Source organism: Ovis aries, chromosome 8 (assembly GCF_016772045.2).
Source record: "Ovis aries strain OAR_USU_Benz2616 breed Rambouillet chromosome 8, ARS-UI_Ramb_v3.0, whole genome shotgun sequence".
NCBI classification, from domain to species: domain Eukaryota; kingdom Metazoa; phylum Chordata; class Mammalia; order Artiodactyla; family Bovidae; genus Ovis; species Ovis aries.
The window spans coordinates 25,595,980-25,615,304 of record NC_056061.1 but is presented as its reverse complement, the minus strand read 5'-3'; the positions used below and the strand labels follow the sequence as shown (position 1 = coordinate 25,615,304).

At 38.8% G+C, this 19,325-nt stretch overlaps 1 protein-coding gene across 7 annotated transcripts in view; it reads right to left on the bottom strand.

Moving 5' to 3' along the window:
- The window catches only part of LAMA4 (laminin subunit alpha 4), a 144,687-nt gene that overhangs the window by 30,746 nt on the left and 94,616 nt on the right, over positions 1-19,325 (bottom strand). For all 7 annotated transcript variants that reach the window (XM_042253295.2, XM_060419476.1, XM_004011190.6 and 4 more), the window contains 9 exons: positions 18,736-18,832; positions 12,528-12,644; positions 10,743-10,922; positions 8,569-8,708; positions 6,204-6,380; positions 5,370-5,515; positions 4,766-4,928; positions 3,751-3,884; positions 3,113-3,284 (listed from right to left, as the gene is read on the bottom strand). In XM_042253295.2, the coding sequence (XP_042109229.1) occupies positions 3,113-3,284; positions 3,751-3,884; positions 4,766-4,928; positions 5,370-5,515; positions 6,204-6,380; positions 8,569-8,708; positions 10,743-10,922; positions 12,528-12,644; positions 18,736-18,832 (1,326 nt within the window). The remainder of the gene's footprint in view (positions 1-3,112; positions 3,285-3,750; positions 3,885-4,765; positions 4,929-5,369; positions 5,516-6,203; positions 6,381-8,568; positions 8,709-10,742; positions 10,923-12,527; positions 12,645-18,735; positions 18,833-19,325) is intronic.

The following is a 19,325-nucleotide window of genomic DNA, read 5'->3' as shown; positions in this document are numbered from 1 at the left end:
GATGGAGCCAAAGCAAAAACAATACCCAGCTGTGGATGTGACTAGTGATAGAAGCAAGGTTCGATGCTGTAAAGAGCAAATTGCGTAGGAACCTGGACTGTCAGGTCCATGAATCAAGGCAAATTGGAAGTGGCCAAACAAAAGATGGCAAGAGTGAACATCAACATTCTAGGAATCAGAGAACTAAAATGGACTGGAATGGGTGAATTTAACTCAGATGACCATTATATCTACTACTGTGGATAGGAATCCCTTAGAAGAAATGGCGTAGCCATCATGGTCAACAAAAGAGTCCGAAATGCAGTACTTGGATGCAATCTCAAAAACGACAGAACGACCTCTGTTCATTTCCAAGGCAAACCATTCAATATCACAGTAATCCAAGTCTATGCCCCAACCAGTTAACGCTGAAGAAGCTGAAGTTGAACGGTTCTATGAAGACCTACAAGACCTTTTAGAACTAACACCCAAAACAGATGTCCTTTTCATTACAGGGGACTGGAATGCAAAAGTAGGAAGTCAAGAAACACCTGGAGTAACAGGCAAATTTGGCCTTGGAATACGGAACGAAGCAGGGCAAAGACTAACAGAGTTTTGCCAAGAAAATGCACTGGTCATAGCAAACACCCTCTTCCAACAAACACAAGAGAAGACTCTACACATGGACATCACCAGATGGTCAACACCGAAATCAGATTGATTATATTCTTTGCAGCCAAAGATGGAGAAGCTTTATACAGTCAACAAAAAGAAGACCAGGAGCTAACTGTGGCTCAGAACATGAACTCCTTATTGCCAAATTCAAACTTAAATTGAAGAAAGTAGGGAAAACCACTAGACCATTCAGGTATGACCTAAATCAAATCCCTTATGATTATACAGTGGAAGTGAGAAATAGATTTAAGGGCCTAGATCTGATAGAGTGCCTGATGAACTATGGACTGAGGTTCGTGACATTGTACAGGAGACAGGGATCAAGACCATCCCCATGGAAAAGAAATGCAAAAAAGCAAAATGGCTGTCTGGGGAGGCCTTACAAATAGCTGTGAAAAGAAGAGAGGTGAAAAGCAAAGGAGAAAAGGAAAGATACAAGCATCTGAATGCAGAATTTCAAAGAATAGCAAGAAGAAATAAGAAAGCCTTCCTCAGCAATCAATGCAAAGAAATACAGGAAAACAACAGAATGGGAAAGACTAGAGATCTCTTCAAGAAAATTAGAGATACCAAGGGAATATTTCATGCAAAGATGGGCTTGATAAAGGACAGAAATGGTATGGACCTAACAGAAGGAGAAGATATTAAGAGGTGGCAAGAATACACAGAACTGTACAAAAAGATCTTCAAGACCAAGATAATCACAATGGTGTGATCACTCACCCAGAGCCAGACATCCTGGAATGTGAAGTCAAGTGGGCCTTAGAAAGCATCACTATGAACAAAGCTAGTGGAGGTGATGGAATTCCAGTTGAGCTATTTCAAATCCTGAAAGATGATGCTGTGAAAGTGCTACACTTAATATGCCAGCAAATTTGGAAAACTCAGCAGTGGCCACAGGACTGGAAAAGGTCAGTTTTCATTCCAATCCCAAAGAAAGGCAATGCCAAAGAATGCTCAAACTACCGCACAATTGCACTCATCTCACATGCTAGTAAAGTAATGCTCAAAATTCTCCAAGCCAGGCTTCAGCAGTATGTGAACCGTGAACTCCCTGATGTTCAAGCTGGTTTTAGAAAAGGCAGAGGAACCAGAGATCAAACTGCCAACATCTGCTGGATCATGGAAAAAGCAATAGAGTTCCAGAAAAACATCTATTTCTGCTTTATTGACTATGCCAAAGCCTTTGACTGTATGGATCACAATAAACTGTGGAAAATTCTTCAAGAGATGGGCATACCAGACCACCTGACCTGCCTCTTGAGAAACCTATATGCATGCCAGGAAGCAACAGTTAGAACTGGACATGGAACAACAGACTGGTTTCAAATAAGAAAAGGAGTACGTCAAGGCTGTATATTGTCACCCTGCTGATTTAACTTCTATGCAGAGTACATCATGAGAAACCCTGGGCTGGAAGAAGTAAAAGCTGGAATCAAGATTGCCAGGAGAAATATCAATAACCTCAGATATGCAGATGACACCACTCTTATGGAAGAAAGTGAAGAGGAACTAAAAAGCCTCTTGATGAAAGTGAAAGTGGAGTGTGAAAAAGTTGGCTTAAAGCTCAACATTCAGAAAACGAAGATCATGGCATCTGGGGCCATCACTTCATGGGAAATAGATGGGGAAACAGTGTCAGACTTTATTTTTGGGGGCTCCAAAATCACTACAGACGGTGACTGCAGCCATGAAATTAAAAGACGCTTACTCCTTGGAAAAAAAATTATGACCAACCTAGACAGCATATTGAAAAGCAGAGACATTACTTTGCCAACTAAGGTCCATCTAGTCAAGGCTATGGTTTTTCCTGTGGTCATGTATGGATGTGAGAGTTGAACTGTGAAGAAGGTTGAGCACCGAAGAACTGATGCATTTGAACTGTGGTGTTGGAGAAGACTCTTGAGAGTCCCTTGGACTGCAAGGAGATCCAACCAGTCCATCCTAAAGGAGATCAGCCCTGGGATTTCTTTGGAAGGAATGACGCTGAAGCTGAAACTGTAGTACTTTGGCCACCTCATGCAAAGAGTTGACTCACTGGAAAATACTCTGATGCTGGGAGTGATTGGGGGCAGGAGGAGAAGGGGACGACAGAGGATGAGATGGCTGGATGGCATCACTGACTCGATGGACGTGAGTCTGAGTGAACTCCGGGAGTTGGTGATGGACAGGGAGGCCTGGCATGCTGCGATTCATGGGGTCACATAGAGTCAGACACGACTGAGTGACTAAACTGAAATGAACTGAACTGAAAAATCTAGCGCAGGGAAATGCCATTTCATGGCTGCTTTTCGTACTGCTGACATCATGTCCCTGCAGGAAAAGAAAGCCAATTTTGCTTTATAAACTAAACCTTCAGTTTTATGGCATGACACACTCAACTTGGGAAGGTTCCTAGAAACATGCATGGTGGGAAAGTAAAGGCAATAAGGGAGAAGATGGAGGACTTTTTACTCACTCCGTTGACCATGAGGAGCACGAGGCCATTGTCAGTTGGTGTTCTAACTTCGATGTCAAAGCGAGTCACCTGACCAAACTTCCCTCTCCTCGTGATATCCCTCACTATGGCATAACTAGAGCCATCGAAGAAATAGCTGGCAGCCCGACTCTGCGTAAAGGCCAGTTTGTCTCTGAAATAAAAATGCAAGGATCATATAAACATGACAGTATCTGTTATGCTTTCAAATGAGGTTCTTTTCAACACGTTTTCATGACATTTTCCATGGGTCTTACAGCATTTAAATGAAGTCCTGATGTCTGCATGTGAGACATAAAGAAGCATTAAAAAAAAAACTGTCTGTGATATATTTTTTTTTTCTTAGCACCCTGTGTGCTAAGAACAGAAGGTTCCAGTGAGACCCTAGTTTCTGTTAGCCAAAACCAAAGCTGCAATTTAGGAGTTTAACTTTTTAATAATTGTGCATGCTCATTATGATAGAGAAGAACTGAAAAGCTGTTTACATGCATGACTATTAAGCAGTTTCAAAATTCATTTTCCCCAAGAAAAGACTAAAAACCTGAATACTGACCCACACTTGTCCTATCTGCAGCTCTTGCATAGCCATCAAATTTTTAGTGCTCTTAGCATGCTCTTACCTGGCACAGGGCACTGATTTGGAGGGGTCCATATTATAGATGTGCTTAAAGTTGTACAAGCTGATCACATCATTATTCAAAGTGGCCAGTTCCAGGCAGCCAACAAAGCCAGGCAGGTTTAAGCTAGCAGGGAGCTGTGAAACGAAATGAAGTCAATTCTCCCACAACTACATTTCATCCAGTTCACACAGATCAGGCTGGGAGACAAAGGTCAAGGGGACCTTCCCATTGACAGAAATATCATTCTAGACCTGAGTTTGTGTCTATTCTATGCCAAACCATTCAGATATAGAATTATTGTCCAGTTGTTCATACCTTAGCAGAGAGGGTATGGGTTTACTGAGCATATACTACGTGCCAGTCACTCGCCTGACAATGCATTCATGACCAAAGTCAATCCTCACACTAGCTCCATGAGGTAGGTATTCCTGTCCTCACATAAAAAGAGAGAAAGTAATTCTCAGAAAAGTTCAATAATGTGCCTCTAACTAGTGAGTAATAGTTCTGCACCTGAAATTGTAGATCAACTCCTTATCTTCTTGGGCCCTTCCTGAACCTGCCCTTCATCAGGTCTCATCTGTCTCCCTAGATCCTACCCCTCCCACATCCCAAGTATTTCATTTCCTGCTTGTGTTATCAGCTGAAATAACTGAGTTTTTGAAACTGTCATCTGTAAACCTGAAGACTAGCTATAAACCTACAAGGTACAGACATTCTTGCAGTAGATGGGGTAATATTAATTATAAATGCATGTATCAGATTAAAACCCATTTGATATTCAAGTTTTAGCTATAGCATGAAAGTATTTGATACTATGAAAATATGTGTAGCAGAGATCAGATTTACATAGCATATTTACAGACCCTGATTCAGAATTCTACCAACCACTGACCTAAACTCTATTTTTAAGGTATCAAGGCTTCCAGTCAACCCCGAGTCACTGAAGGTGTTATGGACTTCTAAAAACAATCACTGTAGATTTGCAATTAAGCAAAAATACGGCTGGATAGCTCACCTTGAAGTTTGATGGCACACCCCCAACATAAAACACAGTGTCTTCGGGATCCAGATCCAACAAGGAGTCATCTCCAGAAAATTCCCCCTTTTTAATAAACTTTTCCTCTGCGGTGCTACTTAGACTTGGGACTGTTAAAAACACCTTTCCATGTTTTCCTACCCTGTTCAGATAAAGAATTTTCACTCCTTAGTAGCCAGATAATTTGTATAAGATACATTATTTTTATTTTTAGATGTCAAAATGTGAAAATCCCTTCATCACAGACTTGGTGACTTGATTTTGTCATTTTCATAAGCATTTACAGAATGTCAGCAATCAATGGGAAGGGGAAACACCACATTCCACCTTGGAACTGGATTTGTGGATTGGCCAGATTAGAAAAAAAACAACTAATAATCAGATTTCTATTTAGAAGTGATGACTATTTTTTCTAATTTTTTGTTTTCTACCAAGGTACTTGTGAAGAAATACATAAATAATGGAAGAAAGAGGAGCAACATCCACAGAAAGACTGTGTGTATGTATCTGTGTGTGTGTGAGTGCATTCAATAGATTTCTTATGAAATGTGCAGATCAGCCCTGCGTCATGGATTCACTTTACCTTTCAATCTTGACAATGCTGAAGTAAGCAGGCCAGGTACTGACAGGCTTGGAGTCCAGGGGAATCTCTACATCCTTAGTTCCCAAATTATAAACGTACACCAGGTTGTCATTTTTGATTGCAAGACCCATGTACTCTTTTTTGGCCTGAAATGTTAAGAAGTCTTATAAATAAAATTCATATGAATGAATATCATCTTTTGTTCTCATTTCTTTAAAGGACAATTAGCAATCTAAACGTTTGGCTGTCTATAAGGCATATCTGTCTTAAGTTATTATCAGAGTGCCTGTTAGACTGGGCAGCGCCTCCTCCTTTCCAGCCTTCCTATTGCTGCATCAGTGTGAGGCCCCTGCCTACTACCCAACCCCCACCATACTCCTCTGGTCCTGTCTAAGTATATCCTGGACAGGAAGGCGAGCAACTCTGGGCTTGTGGACATTTGACGGCTGCCCGGAAGGTGCTAACCTTGTTTCGTTAATCTGGGAATATAATGCCGCCTGCCAATACCGACTGCTATATACCTTCAAGCAGGGTTCAGCATTAAATACAGTAAGTCTCTGTACTCTGGATGTCTTTGAAATGCAGCATTCAGACTCCTGAGTTTGCAGTGCAAGGGTGATTTAGGAAACCACGAAATATCCCCACAGAGGAAGAATTATCTGTCCCACACAAAGAAGGAATTGCTACTTTAGTCTTGGCCTTCTGATCTACACCTTCTGAGGTGCTAGAATGGGAATTTTGTTTGTTTGCACAGGTAGTTTTTTTTGAGGCAAGAGAAAAGCACTTATCTTTCCTTTGAATGTAATTCCATCTTTTAAAACCACTTGCTCTTACGTTTTTGCTTCCGAGGTACAGGATGAACTGATCTGCAGTCACAGCCAGTTCTGATTGCTTCACAGGAGGAGGCTTCATGTACAGGCTCAGAGATGTATAGGTCTTTAAGTCATCCATGCTGGCTCTGGGGTGCACCTCGACTGCCGACTGGCCATCAAACATCATGGAGACTTGGATCTGAAGTTAGAAAATTATTTCATTAAAATGCAGAAGTACAGAAATGGGCATAGTGCTTTCCCATGGGCTCAATGGGCTTCCCTCATTTCTTATGAGGTCTCTGAGCTTTACTCATGACCTCCAAGCCTTTGTTTACTTATGTCCTCATCTGTTGGAGAAAGGATTTAAAGGTAATACAGCTTAAATTTAAAGCTAGGTGAAAGAAAGCAAAACAAAAAGGCAACAAAGTAGGTCTAAGAATGAGGGTAAATATGAATTCCACAATGAACTACGTATTTGGTTAAAGTGAACTAAACAGCTTGAAAGGATACTTTGTTATACAATTCACAAGGTCTATAAATTTAACAACTAATTGATCAGGAGAATAATAATTAATCTTGGCTTCTAATACAGCTAGGACTTTTTCCCTAGGGTCTTCAAAAGAGGAGCACTGGTGAGGCTGTGAGCAGTATCCTAGACCATGTTTAGACAGTTGGGAGGGGTCTAGACCCAGCTCCTAAGTCTTATATGAGGTCTTGAAACTTGGCTGTACCACTTACTAGCTGTGGAACCATGAGCAAATCACTTAACCTGCAGTTTCCTCATCGTTATATGAGGAAAAAAGATTTGTTAAGAGGATGAAACAAGGAACTATAAAGTGTTTTCCAGTGTCTGGCTCTATCATAATAACTGTAATGATGACTTCATTAAGATTTTCCTTATAATAATCCTTAGAAAGGCATCACAATGAAGCACAATTCAGAAAGTGCATTTCTAAGAGGCCCAATATAACATGCTGACCTGGTCTGATTCAAGGTGATTTTCAGAATATTCAGAAGTGGAAGGACTGTGTATATTCACGCCATAATGCAAATATTTATGAATAATTAGATATATTACATCAATTGACTAATATTAATTTAGTTAATATTGATGGCAAGTGAGTTCAAGATTATATTTCCAAGTGCCTAAGGTGCAGCTGTCCTATGTTGCCAGTTGAGAAGAATACATCGTAGTAAATACTCAAGTAGTATATGAGGTTAAAGTCTATAAAAATTGAGAGTTTGAAAAAGATATCCATTTGTTTTAGAAAGCATCTCCCTTTGGGGAGCTATGTGGGTTCCCAAAGGCATTGCCAGGACTTTCTTCAGAAAATGGTTTTAGGTGATTAAGGCTCCTAAATTCTACTCCATAGAAACAAAAGTACCAGAAGGCATTCACAGAAACCTAGCTTTGGAAATGCCATTTACTGACAATAAATCTCTTCTGCAATATTCTCCAAGGTATCTAAAAGGTGATTTGTGGTGTAGGGCTAATTATCATATATTATTTAAAAGTTAGCAATAATAATTTCCTTCATTACAAAACAGTTGATTTCCAATTCTTAATTCTGTCAGTAGTTAGGGCCAATAGTCTGTTCAGGTTGACTTGCAATTGAGAAAATAAAACCAATCAAATAATAATTTGGTTTTTAAAAAATCATGCTGGTCTATAAATGAATAAAAAACAAATTAGAAAAGGGGCTAAGAACAAGCCCTGTTGTGCCACAGTGAAAATGCTAATTGTTGTGTTAGGATATTTCCTATCAATGCTGGCACTAGTTACAGTGTTGTGTTGCTTCTGTGCAGCATATCAGAAAGGGGACTTTGTTGAAATTGTTCAGTTTAGCTGCTATGTGTTAAGCCGGTGGAGAGGTCAGTAAAAGTTTTGTATCATCTATGCTGTGCCAGAGAATTCTTTGAAAAGGCAGATGAGCAAGAATATTCCATTTAGCAATTACACAAAGATAGCTTTTAGGATAATGAATAGTAATAATAAAATTGAGTCTTTAATTGGGGTTGGCCTTCTTTGATTCCTTTTGCTCTATGAGCTATGTTGACTAGGCTAAAAGTATACCTCTGAATCTTGGCTACACATCAGAATCACTGAGGAGCTTCCAAAAAAAAAAAAAAAACCACAAACCACAGAAAACAAACCACAGGTTTTGAGCCCTCATGTAGAGAGCCTGATTATTGCTTTATGGTTGGGACCAGGAATTGGTTTGGTTTTCAAATCTCCTCGCTGAGTCTAATGAACAGATGGAGCTGAGAACTATCAAGCTGGATTACACAGTAGAAAGTTTCTAGCTCTGGAAGCTGCTCAAGGATCTAAGCTCAGCCTCACGCTGTCCTTATCACTGAGTGACTGATAATGACTCTTCACTGGTTACCTTGCTGGCAACACTTCTGGTCTGAGCAATGAGCTCTCGGATCCTCTGGATGCTGGCGGAAACATTGCTTGCAGGCCGCTTCTGTTCTACCGTACGAAGCTGATCCAGGAGCTGAGGGACAACCTCTGTCAGGTTTCCAACTGTGGTTAATAAAAATGAATCATTTGAGTAGATATCTCAGTAGTTAAGTCTACTTCAGCAATCAGGTGAAGAGATAACAAATGCATGGTTACTTCTGGTAGAACTATAAGAAACTATATTTAATTCTAAAAAATTAATAGTTAAGTCCAAAGCATAATCAGTTTCTATTCTGCGATGTTTACAATACAAGCTGCTGCTGCTGCTGCTGCTAAGTCACTTCAGTCGTGTCCAACTCTGTGCGACCCCATAGATGGCAGCCCACCAGGCTCCCTGTCCCTGGGATTCTCCAGGCAAGAACACTGGAATGGGTTGCCATTTCCTTCTCCAATGCATGAAAGTGAAAAGTGAAAGTGAAGTTGCTCAGTCGTGTCCAGCCCTCAGCAACCCCATGGACTGCAGCCTTCCAGGCTGCTCTGTCCATGGGATTTTCCAGGCAAGAGTACTGGAGTGGGTTACAATACATATTGATCTATAAATTGTATGCAGAGCAAGCTGACATACAATGTACATTTCTAAAGGGCGGGACCCATGACAGATACACAGATGTTTCACTAAAGAGCACAAGTTCTGCTTACATTTCTAACTGATATAACAGGTCAAAAGAAATGCTGGGCAAGGTGGGGTGGGTGGGAAGGTTCTTTTCTAAGATGGCTGTTCACTTATCACAATGCCACTGCAGTGGTCCCAGCAGAAGCAGAGCTGGATGGAAGAAATAAGGGAGCGTGCCCAGAAAAGTGGCAGTTGTGCCAAGGTTGGGGGTCATGATCTATGGGGAGTCATGATCTATGATCCTAGACGAAGGTGATAGTATGAGCAGACCATACTGATTTTTAAGGTTATTTTCTTTTTGTGTGTGTAGGGGGGAGGAGGTAGGGAGGAGGAGGGGATATATAATTTACACAGAGAAAAGAGCACAAATCATGAGGATACAACTTGATGAAAAAAAAAAAAAATCCAAAACAGAGAATAGCATAGCTCTCTTAAAAGTTTCATGGACTGAAGCAGTGGTTCTCAATGTGTGGTCCCCAGACCAGCAATATGGGGATAGGGTCCAGGTGGTTCTGATGCACACTTGTGTTCGAGAACCACCAGAGTAGAAAACAAATACCTCTGGGCAAACTCCTAGCTAAGGGCAGGGCATGGTCACTGAGCATGAGCAGCTGAGCAAAAGCAAGCCTCTTCCTGGAGCCAAATTAAACTCAGATTCAGGAGAATAGGGCTTCCCTGGAGGCTGAGCTGGTAAAGAATCCACCTGTAATGTGGGAGACCTGGGTTTGATCTCTGGGTTGGGAAGATCCCCTGGAGAAGGGAAAGGTTACCCACTCCAGTATTGTGGCCTGGAGAATTCCATGGACTGTACAGTCCATGGGGTCGTAAAGAGTCAGACACGACTGAGCGACTTTCATTTTCATACTTCAGGAGACTATTTCAGTGAGGACCTAGGAAACATCTCTTTTCTGTACTTAGGAAACAAACTGCTTCTCCAACAAAAGGAAAGAAATTAGGTAAATAATTAGCTACTATCAGTTTAGTGTGTTTATTAATACAGAGGTAAATGTATGTTATTTGGATCACTGACCACAAGAGCCATACTATAAAATGACTATTATTATATAGTATAATAGTGTTTAACATTAAAGGCAGTAGAGCACATTTAAAGCATTACATTAAATGTTGGTTATGAAAATGCGAACAAAATAGGGTTTCTCTCCCCTCAATTCTCTCAGAGAAATGGAGCCACTTTAGAGTCTTTATGAACTCTCATATCACATTATGCTTTTTAATTTACTTGTTTTGTATGGCAACCCACTCCAGTATTCTTGCCTGGACAGAGGAGCCTGGTGGGCTATAGTCCATGGGGTCACAAAGAGTCAGATATGACTGAGCGATTAAGCACACAAGCTAACTTCTACAACATTCTAATCTCAAACTCAAATGAAAAAAAAAAAAAAACTGTTTCTTAATGAAAGATATGCAGGATTTAATGGCCAGTTCCTCAATTGGATGCAAGCTGTGAAGTTGCTAGGTGATACCTGCATCTCTGGCAGAATCCACAGCAGTGTTGTAAGCAGAAGAGTCAAAACTTTGAAGATTCTGTGACCAGTTGGTTAGATTGCTAGCCATCGGGGCGGTTGCCTCTTGGACTTCCATTGTGGTCTTGTTAGCTTCTGCGGTGATCAGCTGGGACTGACCCAGGCGCTGCTGAGCATCACCTTCACACAGAGCACAAGGACATTTATTTTGCAAAGAAGTAGGGCCTTTGATGGGATCATGGATACTCATTTAATCACTGGGATGAAACAGACCTCAGGTTTAGGCTTTTCAGTCTAACTGAGACCTTTACATGCATGTTAATCATGGTGTAAGTTAGGTGCATAAGAATACTGTAAACAGTATTGACAAATGAGATTGAAAGACTCTATAAAGTCTCAATAAAGTCAGGTAGTTCATTTAAAACATTTTCAAATTAGAGGTAATTTTTTTTTAAAAAGAGTAATACTACTTCAGGTTAGAGACCTGGTGAGAAACCTATACAAAATGTGCATGAGATACTAACTCATAAAATGTTTGCCTGAAATTTACTGTAAATATCACTTTCATCTCTGTAGGACACCTTCTGCCATAAAAATGATGCTCTAGTACAGACATAAATTGGTAAGGAAAGGTACTTTTGAATAAGAAAAGTAAGTTTCAAAAGAGATCTATAGTGCAATTTTTAAGTCATATATTTAAAATAAAAACAAGTCTACAACAAAATGTTTGTTTCCTAGATAATGAAATTATAACAGAGTTCCCTTGTTTTTTTCTCTTTTGTTATCTATATTTTCTAATTTTTCTACAATGGGCATGCATTACTTCTGTAATAAAAACAAAAATCTCTCAGGTGAGGTTTAGCTTCTTTTTCTTTTTTTAACCAGAGAAACATTTAACTCAACCTCTCATGTTCTGAACTCGTGACGGTTGTGGCTTTGAATCCTGGGTCATCGTCTTTGTATTGCTGTACCGTTCAGAGCAAGCTCCCCAAACTTGACAAGCCTTGGGGTTCACATCTGCCTAAAAGCAATACTTTCCCACATGAGATGATGTTTGTAAAATGCAGTGCAGGGCTTAGCATGCAGCAGCTCTGATGATACTGATGAGACAGACCCATCTGGCCAGGGCTTTGGTGTCCTGTGGTACTGCTGCCGGATCTGCTCCGTGTAGTGAAACACCACATCCAGCAGCAATCTGCTAACTTTCACTATGCCGGGCAAGGCACATCTGCTCCCCATCACATCTTTGTGAGATACCCCCGCAGTTTCAGATTAGGCCACATGAGTGCCCTTGTTTCCCTCTCTGGCTAGGTGGTTTCTCTGCTTGCACTATAAGAAAGACATGCTATGTAACAGAGAGCAGCTGTTTATTGCTGGGGCCAGAGAAACCCAATAACCAAATTAGGGCTTACTTGTTAATGAAAAAGGATGTTCACAAGAAAGTAGGTTACCCAACAGTATAAACATCCTGATCTCATTCACTCACACACACACACACACACACACACACACACACACACAAGACTGGAGGAAAATGCTCTTAAATTTAATTGTCATCCCTAGGTGATGTAGCTACAGCTTTTATTATCTTCCAGGACTTTTGTGTATGTGTGTGTATGTCTGTGTGTGTCTGTGTGTGTGAGATAAACAGTTTCTTTTGTCATCAGAAAGCAATATTATTTATAAAAAGATTAATAAGCAGCGAACCACTTACTCTTTCCTCAGAGGTTTACCTTAATATTAGTGAACAAACGGATGAGCTTAAGTTTTGTTTGAGATCCTCACCTCTCTCTGCGGCTTGCAGTCTTTTAATGGCATCATTTAATCTGTTTCTGAGAGCACTCTTCCTTGCTAGGGCTCCACCCACACGCCTGCTGGTGTCCACCACTGCCTCATCACTGCCTGTGGAGAAGAAGCCAAAAGAAGCACAAGTAGGGCAAAGATGGGGGTGGGGTGGGGTGTGTGGTGAAATTTCTGTTTCAACGAAAAAATTCTGGTTTGTACCATGGAAATGAAGTAAAGTGAAAGTTGTTGTCATGTCCGACTCTTTGCAACTCCATGCACTATATAGTCCATGGAATTCTCCAGGCTAGGATACTGGAGTGGGTTGCCTAACCCTTCTCCAGCAGATCTTCCCGGTCCAGGAATTGAACTGGGGTCTCCTGCATTGCAGGGGGATTCTTTACCAACTGAGCTATTAGGGAAGCCCCTTGTACAATGGAGTCATCTGTGATATTCTGAATGATATAAACACAGAATGCCAATTCTGGTAAGCGGCACTTCAGTTAAGAGGTAAAGGACTGCGGAAAACCTGTAACACTGCTTGGGAGTGATATAGGATGTCATAAAGGAACTCACAAAGGGTATAGAGATAATGGCTAATTTTTAGATTGAAAATATAGTACTGCTATGACTAGCAACACCTAGTAGCACAACTGATTAAGAGCAGCCTGGTTAGATAAGAATAGTTTTTTTCTTGTTTTAATAAAATTTTAACTGATACACAACACGCATCTAGAAAATGGTACACAATTACAAGTGCATGGCTTGATGAATTTTCCCAAACTGAACGCCAAATATAACCAATACCCAGGCAACAAAAAGAGCATTGTTAGCCTTTCTGGTTTCCTGGGACCTCCACACTTACCTGAAGGTAGTCCTACCTCTGTTCCTTAGCTGTGTCTATTTTTAAGCTTTATTCAAAAGAAGTGATAGAATATTATAATTTTTATATATTTTGTATCACTGTCTTAATTTCTGTACAGTTAAAAGTCTTGAGTAGTTTAAATCTTCCAACTGTTTTTTTATTCTTTAAGACTGTGCTGGCTATTCTTGCCTACCCTTTCCATGCCCATTTCCAAAGAAATTCTAGAAACATCCTGTATGTGTATATACAGTTCTGGTACTTTAATTGCAATTATATTGAATCTATAGATAAATTCTGGCAGAAACTCTTATTTTTACAAATTCAAATCTTCCACTTAATGTAAGTTATTATATAAAAACTATATTTATATATACAATGTTAATATATATATAAATAATACATTATACTCATAAATAAACAATTGCACTCCTTTCACATGCTAGCAAGGTAATGCTCAAAATCCTTCAAGCTAGGCTTCAACAGTATGTGGACCAAGAACTTCTATATTTATAAGCTGGATTTAGAAAAGACAAAGGAGCCAGAGATCAAATTGCCAACATCCGCTGGATCATAGAAAAAGCAAGAGAGTTCCAGAAAAATATCTACTTCTGCCTCATTGACTATGCTAAAGCCTCTGACTGTGTGGACCACAACAAACTGTGGAAAATTCTTCAAGAGATGGGAATACCAGACCACCTTACCTGCCACCTAACCTGTATGCAGGCCAAGAAGCAACAGTTAGAACCAGACAAGGAACAATGGACTGGTTCAAAATTGGGAAAGTAGTACGTCAGGCTGTATACTGTCATACTGCTTATTTAACTTACATGCAGAGTACCTCATGAGAAACGTTGGGCTGAATGAAGTACGAGCTGGAATCAAGATTGCTGGAAGAAATATTAATAACCTCAGATGTGCAGATGACACCATCCTTATGGCAGAAAGCCAAGAGGAACTAGAGAGCCACTTGATGAAGGCAAAAGAGGAGAGTGAAAAAGCTGGCTTAAAACTCAACATTCAGAAAACTAAGATCATGGTATCCAGTCCCATTGCTTCATGGCAAATAGATGGGGAAACAATGGAAACAGTGACAGACTATTTTCTTGGGCTTCAGTATCACTATGGATGGTGACTGCAGCCATGAAATTAAAAGATGTTTGCTCCTCAGAAGGAAAGCTATGACAAACCTAGACAATGTATTAAAAAAGAGAGACATTAGTTGGCTGACAAAGGTCCATATAGTCAAAGCTATGATCGCTCTGGTAGTCATAATGGATGTCAGAGTTGGACCATAAAGAAGGCTGAGTGCTGAAGAACTGATGCTTTCAAACTGTGATATTGGAGAAGACTCTTAAGAGTCTTCTCAAGGTCCAAAGGGACGTTGGATTGCAAGGAGCTCAAACCAGTCAATCCTAAGGGAAATCAACTCTGAATATTCATTAGAAGGACAGATGCTGAAGCTGAAGCGCCAATACTGTGGCCACCTGTTTCGAAGAGCCGACTCATTGGAAAAGACCCTGATGCTGGGAAAGATTGAAGGCAGAAGGGGAAGGAGATGACAGAGGACGAAATGGTTGTATGGCCTTACCGACTCAATGGACATGAGTTTGAGCAAACTCTGGGAGATGATGAATGACAGGGAAACATGACCTGCTGCAGTCCATGGGGTTGCAAAGAGTCAGACATGACTGAGCAACTGAACAAAAACATATATAAATAATACAGTTTATAGAGTTTTTAATATAATAAAAACTTTCATTTAATTGAAGTTTTTAATTATATAAAATGTATATGTATTTATATATTAAATATATATGAATACAATACAGTTTTTATTTATTCTTCCTTAGATCTAAATTCTCATTTTGATCTCTATTTATTTATATCATCTTTTAATTTCTTCAGTAGTGTACCATAGTTTGATGTGTAAAGATCTTAGCATCTTTCATCAGATTTATTCCTAGGTATTTTGTTATGGCAAACAGTGTTATTTTAAAAGTTAATTTCTAATTGTTTTACACAGAATTAAACTAGGTACTTACACAATGAATTGGTAATGTGGGTCATCCTTGTCTTATTTCCAATCCTAATGGGGAGGCTTTCAATATTTCAGTATGAATATATGCTGGCTGAATATTATTTTATTCTTCCTTGTTAGATTATGGAAGTTTCCTTCTATTCTTAGTTTGCTATCAGTTTTTTTAAAACATGAGTGGGTACTGAATTTTGTTAATATGATCTTCCTGCACATAGTGAGATAAGCATATGAATGGTCTCCTATGTTTGGTAAATGTGGTGAATTGCTACTAATGTTTTAAATGTTAAAATATTGAAATTCTGGAATAAATCTAACTTGATCATGTATTAACCAATTTTATGTATGCTAGATTTGATTGGCTAATTTTTTGATAGGATTTTCACATCTTTGTTCCTGAGAGAATTTGGCTTATATTTTTCCTTCTTTATAATGAATGTCCTTAGGATTTGATGTCTAAATTTTGTTGACTTCATGGAAAGACAGAGGATTTCCAATTTTTCTATTTTCTGGAAGAATTTATATACTAACGGAGTTATATCTTCAAGTGTTTTGGAGAATTCGCTAGTGGAGCCATCTGAGCCTTGAGATTTTCTTATGGGAGGGCTTAATTACTGATTAGATTTATTATACATATGTACATACATATAATTCTCCAGATTACATACATCAGATTTTCCACTCATTTTTAGTACCTGTTTGATTATAAGTCTTTTCCTTGAAAAATTAGTTTCGAAAATGTGCTTGTAGCATAGACCTTAATTGGGGCTATCTTGGCACAAATCTAAACAAGTCACGATGTAAAATCTCGTCACCTAAACTGAAGGATCAACTTCCCAAGAATTGTTTCATGCTTTGTTTACTTCCAAAGCATAAGAAATGTATGTTTCTTGACAGATAAGTAATTTCTTCACTTCCCATTCTTCTTTTCCTTCTCTCTAATGGGCTTACAGATATATACCCTTCCTCAGTATACTGTCTCTTTTCAATTATACAGTATTGGTGTGCTTGGTTTTATTGTACAATTATTTTTTTCCCATACATGTGTATAACGGGTATATATAGCTGATGCTTAGTTGATTCTGCCAATGTACTTTGTACCAAGTACAACATAACTAAAGTACAAGCGCTTCTTTCTTGTTTCCTCTGGTTTGTGTCAATAATTCCCCAGAATTCAAGGAGGGTCTTAAACATCTTTTGTAGCTGTTTTGTGCCTTCTCTCCTTTTAGTTTCAACTTTTAAATATTGTGATACAGCAGTCTATTCACTCTTTCTTTTGGGTCTGTTACTGCAAAAAACACTGGCTGAAATATCGAGGCTAAATATATTTAACTATATTTGGAGTCTGATAAAAATAGGAGAAAGAAAATCTATTTGGGGCTGGATGTTTAAGAGAAGAAATGCTTCATAAAATGTCTGTCCTATTTGGAACTTACTGTCTTACATAAACATTTTCCATTTTACAAATGAATTCAGTAGAAGATTTTTAAAAATAGTAGCTTCCTGAGTTTATTACATATTGCTAACTATTTGACATAGATAATGAAGAAAAGGAAACCTGGTAAATAAAGATTACTGATCATTGGCACTCATTTGGAAATGAATTAATAGTAATCTTAAATTATAATATAACTAGAGATGAATATGATTCAATTTGAAAATGTGAATTTATATTACAAACACTCATATTTTCTAAAGGGAAGCAAGTTCTGAGCCACACAGTCTTAAGTCCCCATAGGTGTCTCTTTTGCAAATAAACATATGAAGGGATTTAACCAAACAAGATCATGAAACAGGTGATCAGATCTGCAAAATATTCAGAGACCAAACCAGAGAGACTAATCTACACATAAAATATGCAACTTTGAAGAGATAGCATTATTAGAATAGAAAAACTGCTTTCACGGGGTTCAACAACTCAATAATGACAAGACTGAGAAAATACGTTGCAAATTATTAAGGAGACTAAAATACTTTGTCACTGCATCACAAAGACCCACATATTTTGGTCTTTACAAACAAAAGCAATACACAAATATGACAACATTTATCCAAAATATTTTACTACCAATATTCTAATTCTTTACTGTTAATATTCTAATTCTTTTCTAAAGAGCATGTGTTAAGACTAGACTTGTATAATAAATTAATTAGAATGAAGAAACAGCATTTTTAATGCCTTTGTTTACCCAGAAAAGATAATAGTTGTTTTATGTAATTAAATAGTTAAATAGTCTGCATATAAAAACAAATGCATTTTTTATTTTCTTTGGAAAAAAAGAGAAAATGAACATTTAGGCTTGGGATTAATTACTTTGATAAAATCACATGAAATCTTCAGTTTCAAACTTGGTCTTTGTTTTTAGGTGGCAGAAGTTAGCTAGATAATGGATTTCCGACCTCATTGGTCACTGCTCGAATATCCTTAGGAATGAGCTCATTACCCCAGAGATGAGTAAGTTTTAGTAAAAATTTTGTTTGTTTTTAAGAGTAACTAACAAGATTCAAAGCTAACCAGAATCATTTCACTTTTGTTTTTTCTTCCCTCTGCCAACGTTAGATGTGCTTGATTTAGCAGATGCAGGCCTCAGCCTTTGGAAGTGCTTCTTTCCATGTGCTCATTAGGGCTGTCCTAAATGCAGCAATTGAGTAGAATACAAACTACAAAAAAGTGCAAGAAAAGAGGGCTCTGTGGTACCTGTCCTCCTGACTCAGTGCTGACCCATCTCTTCATGGTAAAATTTGAGTATTTATTTGTATTTCTTTATTTGGCAGCACGGGATTCAGGATCTTTTAGTTGTGGCATGTGGGGTCTAGTTCCCAGACCAGGGATCAAACCCGCCTCCCTTCCCCCAGCGTGGGGGCACCGTCTTAGCCACTGGACCACCAGAGAAGACGCCCTTCATGGTAAAGTTTTAAAGGGCTTCTGAATTCTTCAAGAAAGGTTACATTATGCGTGATATAATTTTAGGGTGAAGCATATTTTATGGTAATAACTTCCTGAAAATTGGTATTTATAGCAAGTTTCTACTAATTAGCCTTTTTGATTAGCAAGAATATCCACTATATGTTTCCATGTAATTTACTACATGGAAATTTTTTAAAACCACAATTTATTTTAAAATATCGAATAGCTGCTTTTTTTATACCTCGACCAAGAGCAGGAACTATTAAGGCAGTATTCAAATGAAACAGAATTTCTTCTTTTTGTTCCTAGAATTTTGAAACCTCTGTTTACAGGCAGAAACACTGTGTGAAAGGAGGGAAGCAGCTACAAATCAAAAGGCAGACAGGAAAGTGAAGATATTTACTAGAATCTGCCCTTGCTTGCAGCTCTCTGGCTTGACTGAGGAGGTTCTCGCTCTCATCTTTATGGTAAATGATCTGAGTGTCAATCCCACTCACAGCCTACAAAGGAAGCGGAGAGAGAAGGTAAGGATGACAGCAACAGAAATCAAGTTTTCATCGTTCTAGGATTTTAATGCTTGACACTTTATCTGCTAAACACCAAACAAAATTCATACAGCTTCATTTTCACAGTTCAAAATGAAGATCGAATGTAAACATGAGAAAATAATATCCTTGATATTTACAAGATAAATGGTTTTTGAAGAAAATTCAGTGAACTCAGAACAGTGCCTGGCCAAGGCCCCACCAAAGAAAGCGCTTGTCATGAAGAAGCCGTTGAATAAACAATGTTTCTGAGTTGAGGAAATCTGAATATATGCATAAAGTATCTTCTCTAGTGGCGTGCTGCAGTCTACAGCGTCACAAAGAGTTGGACACGACTGAGCAACTGAACAACAACAATCCTCTATATCAGCAGGAACTAGTCTTTGATATTTTTTATTCAGGGACTTTGGTTTAAAAAAGCTTAGGTTAAAGGAGCTGGCATTCACTG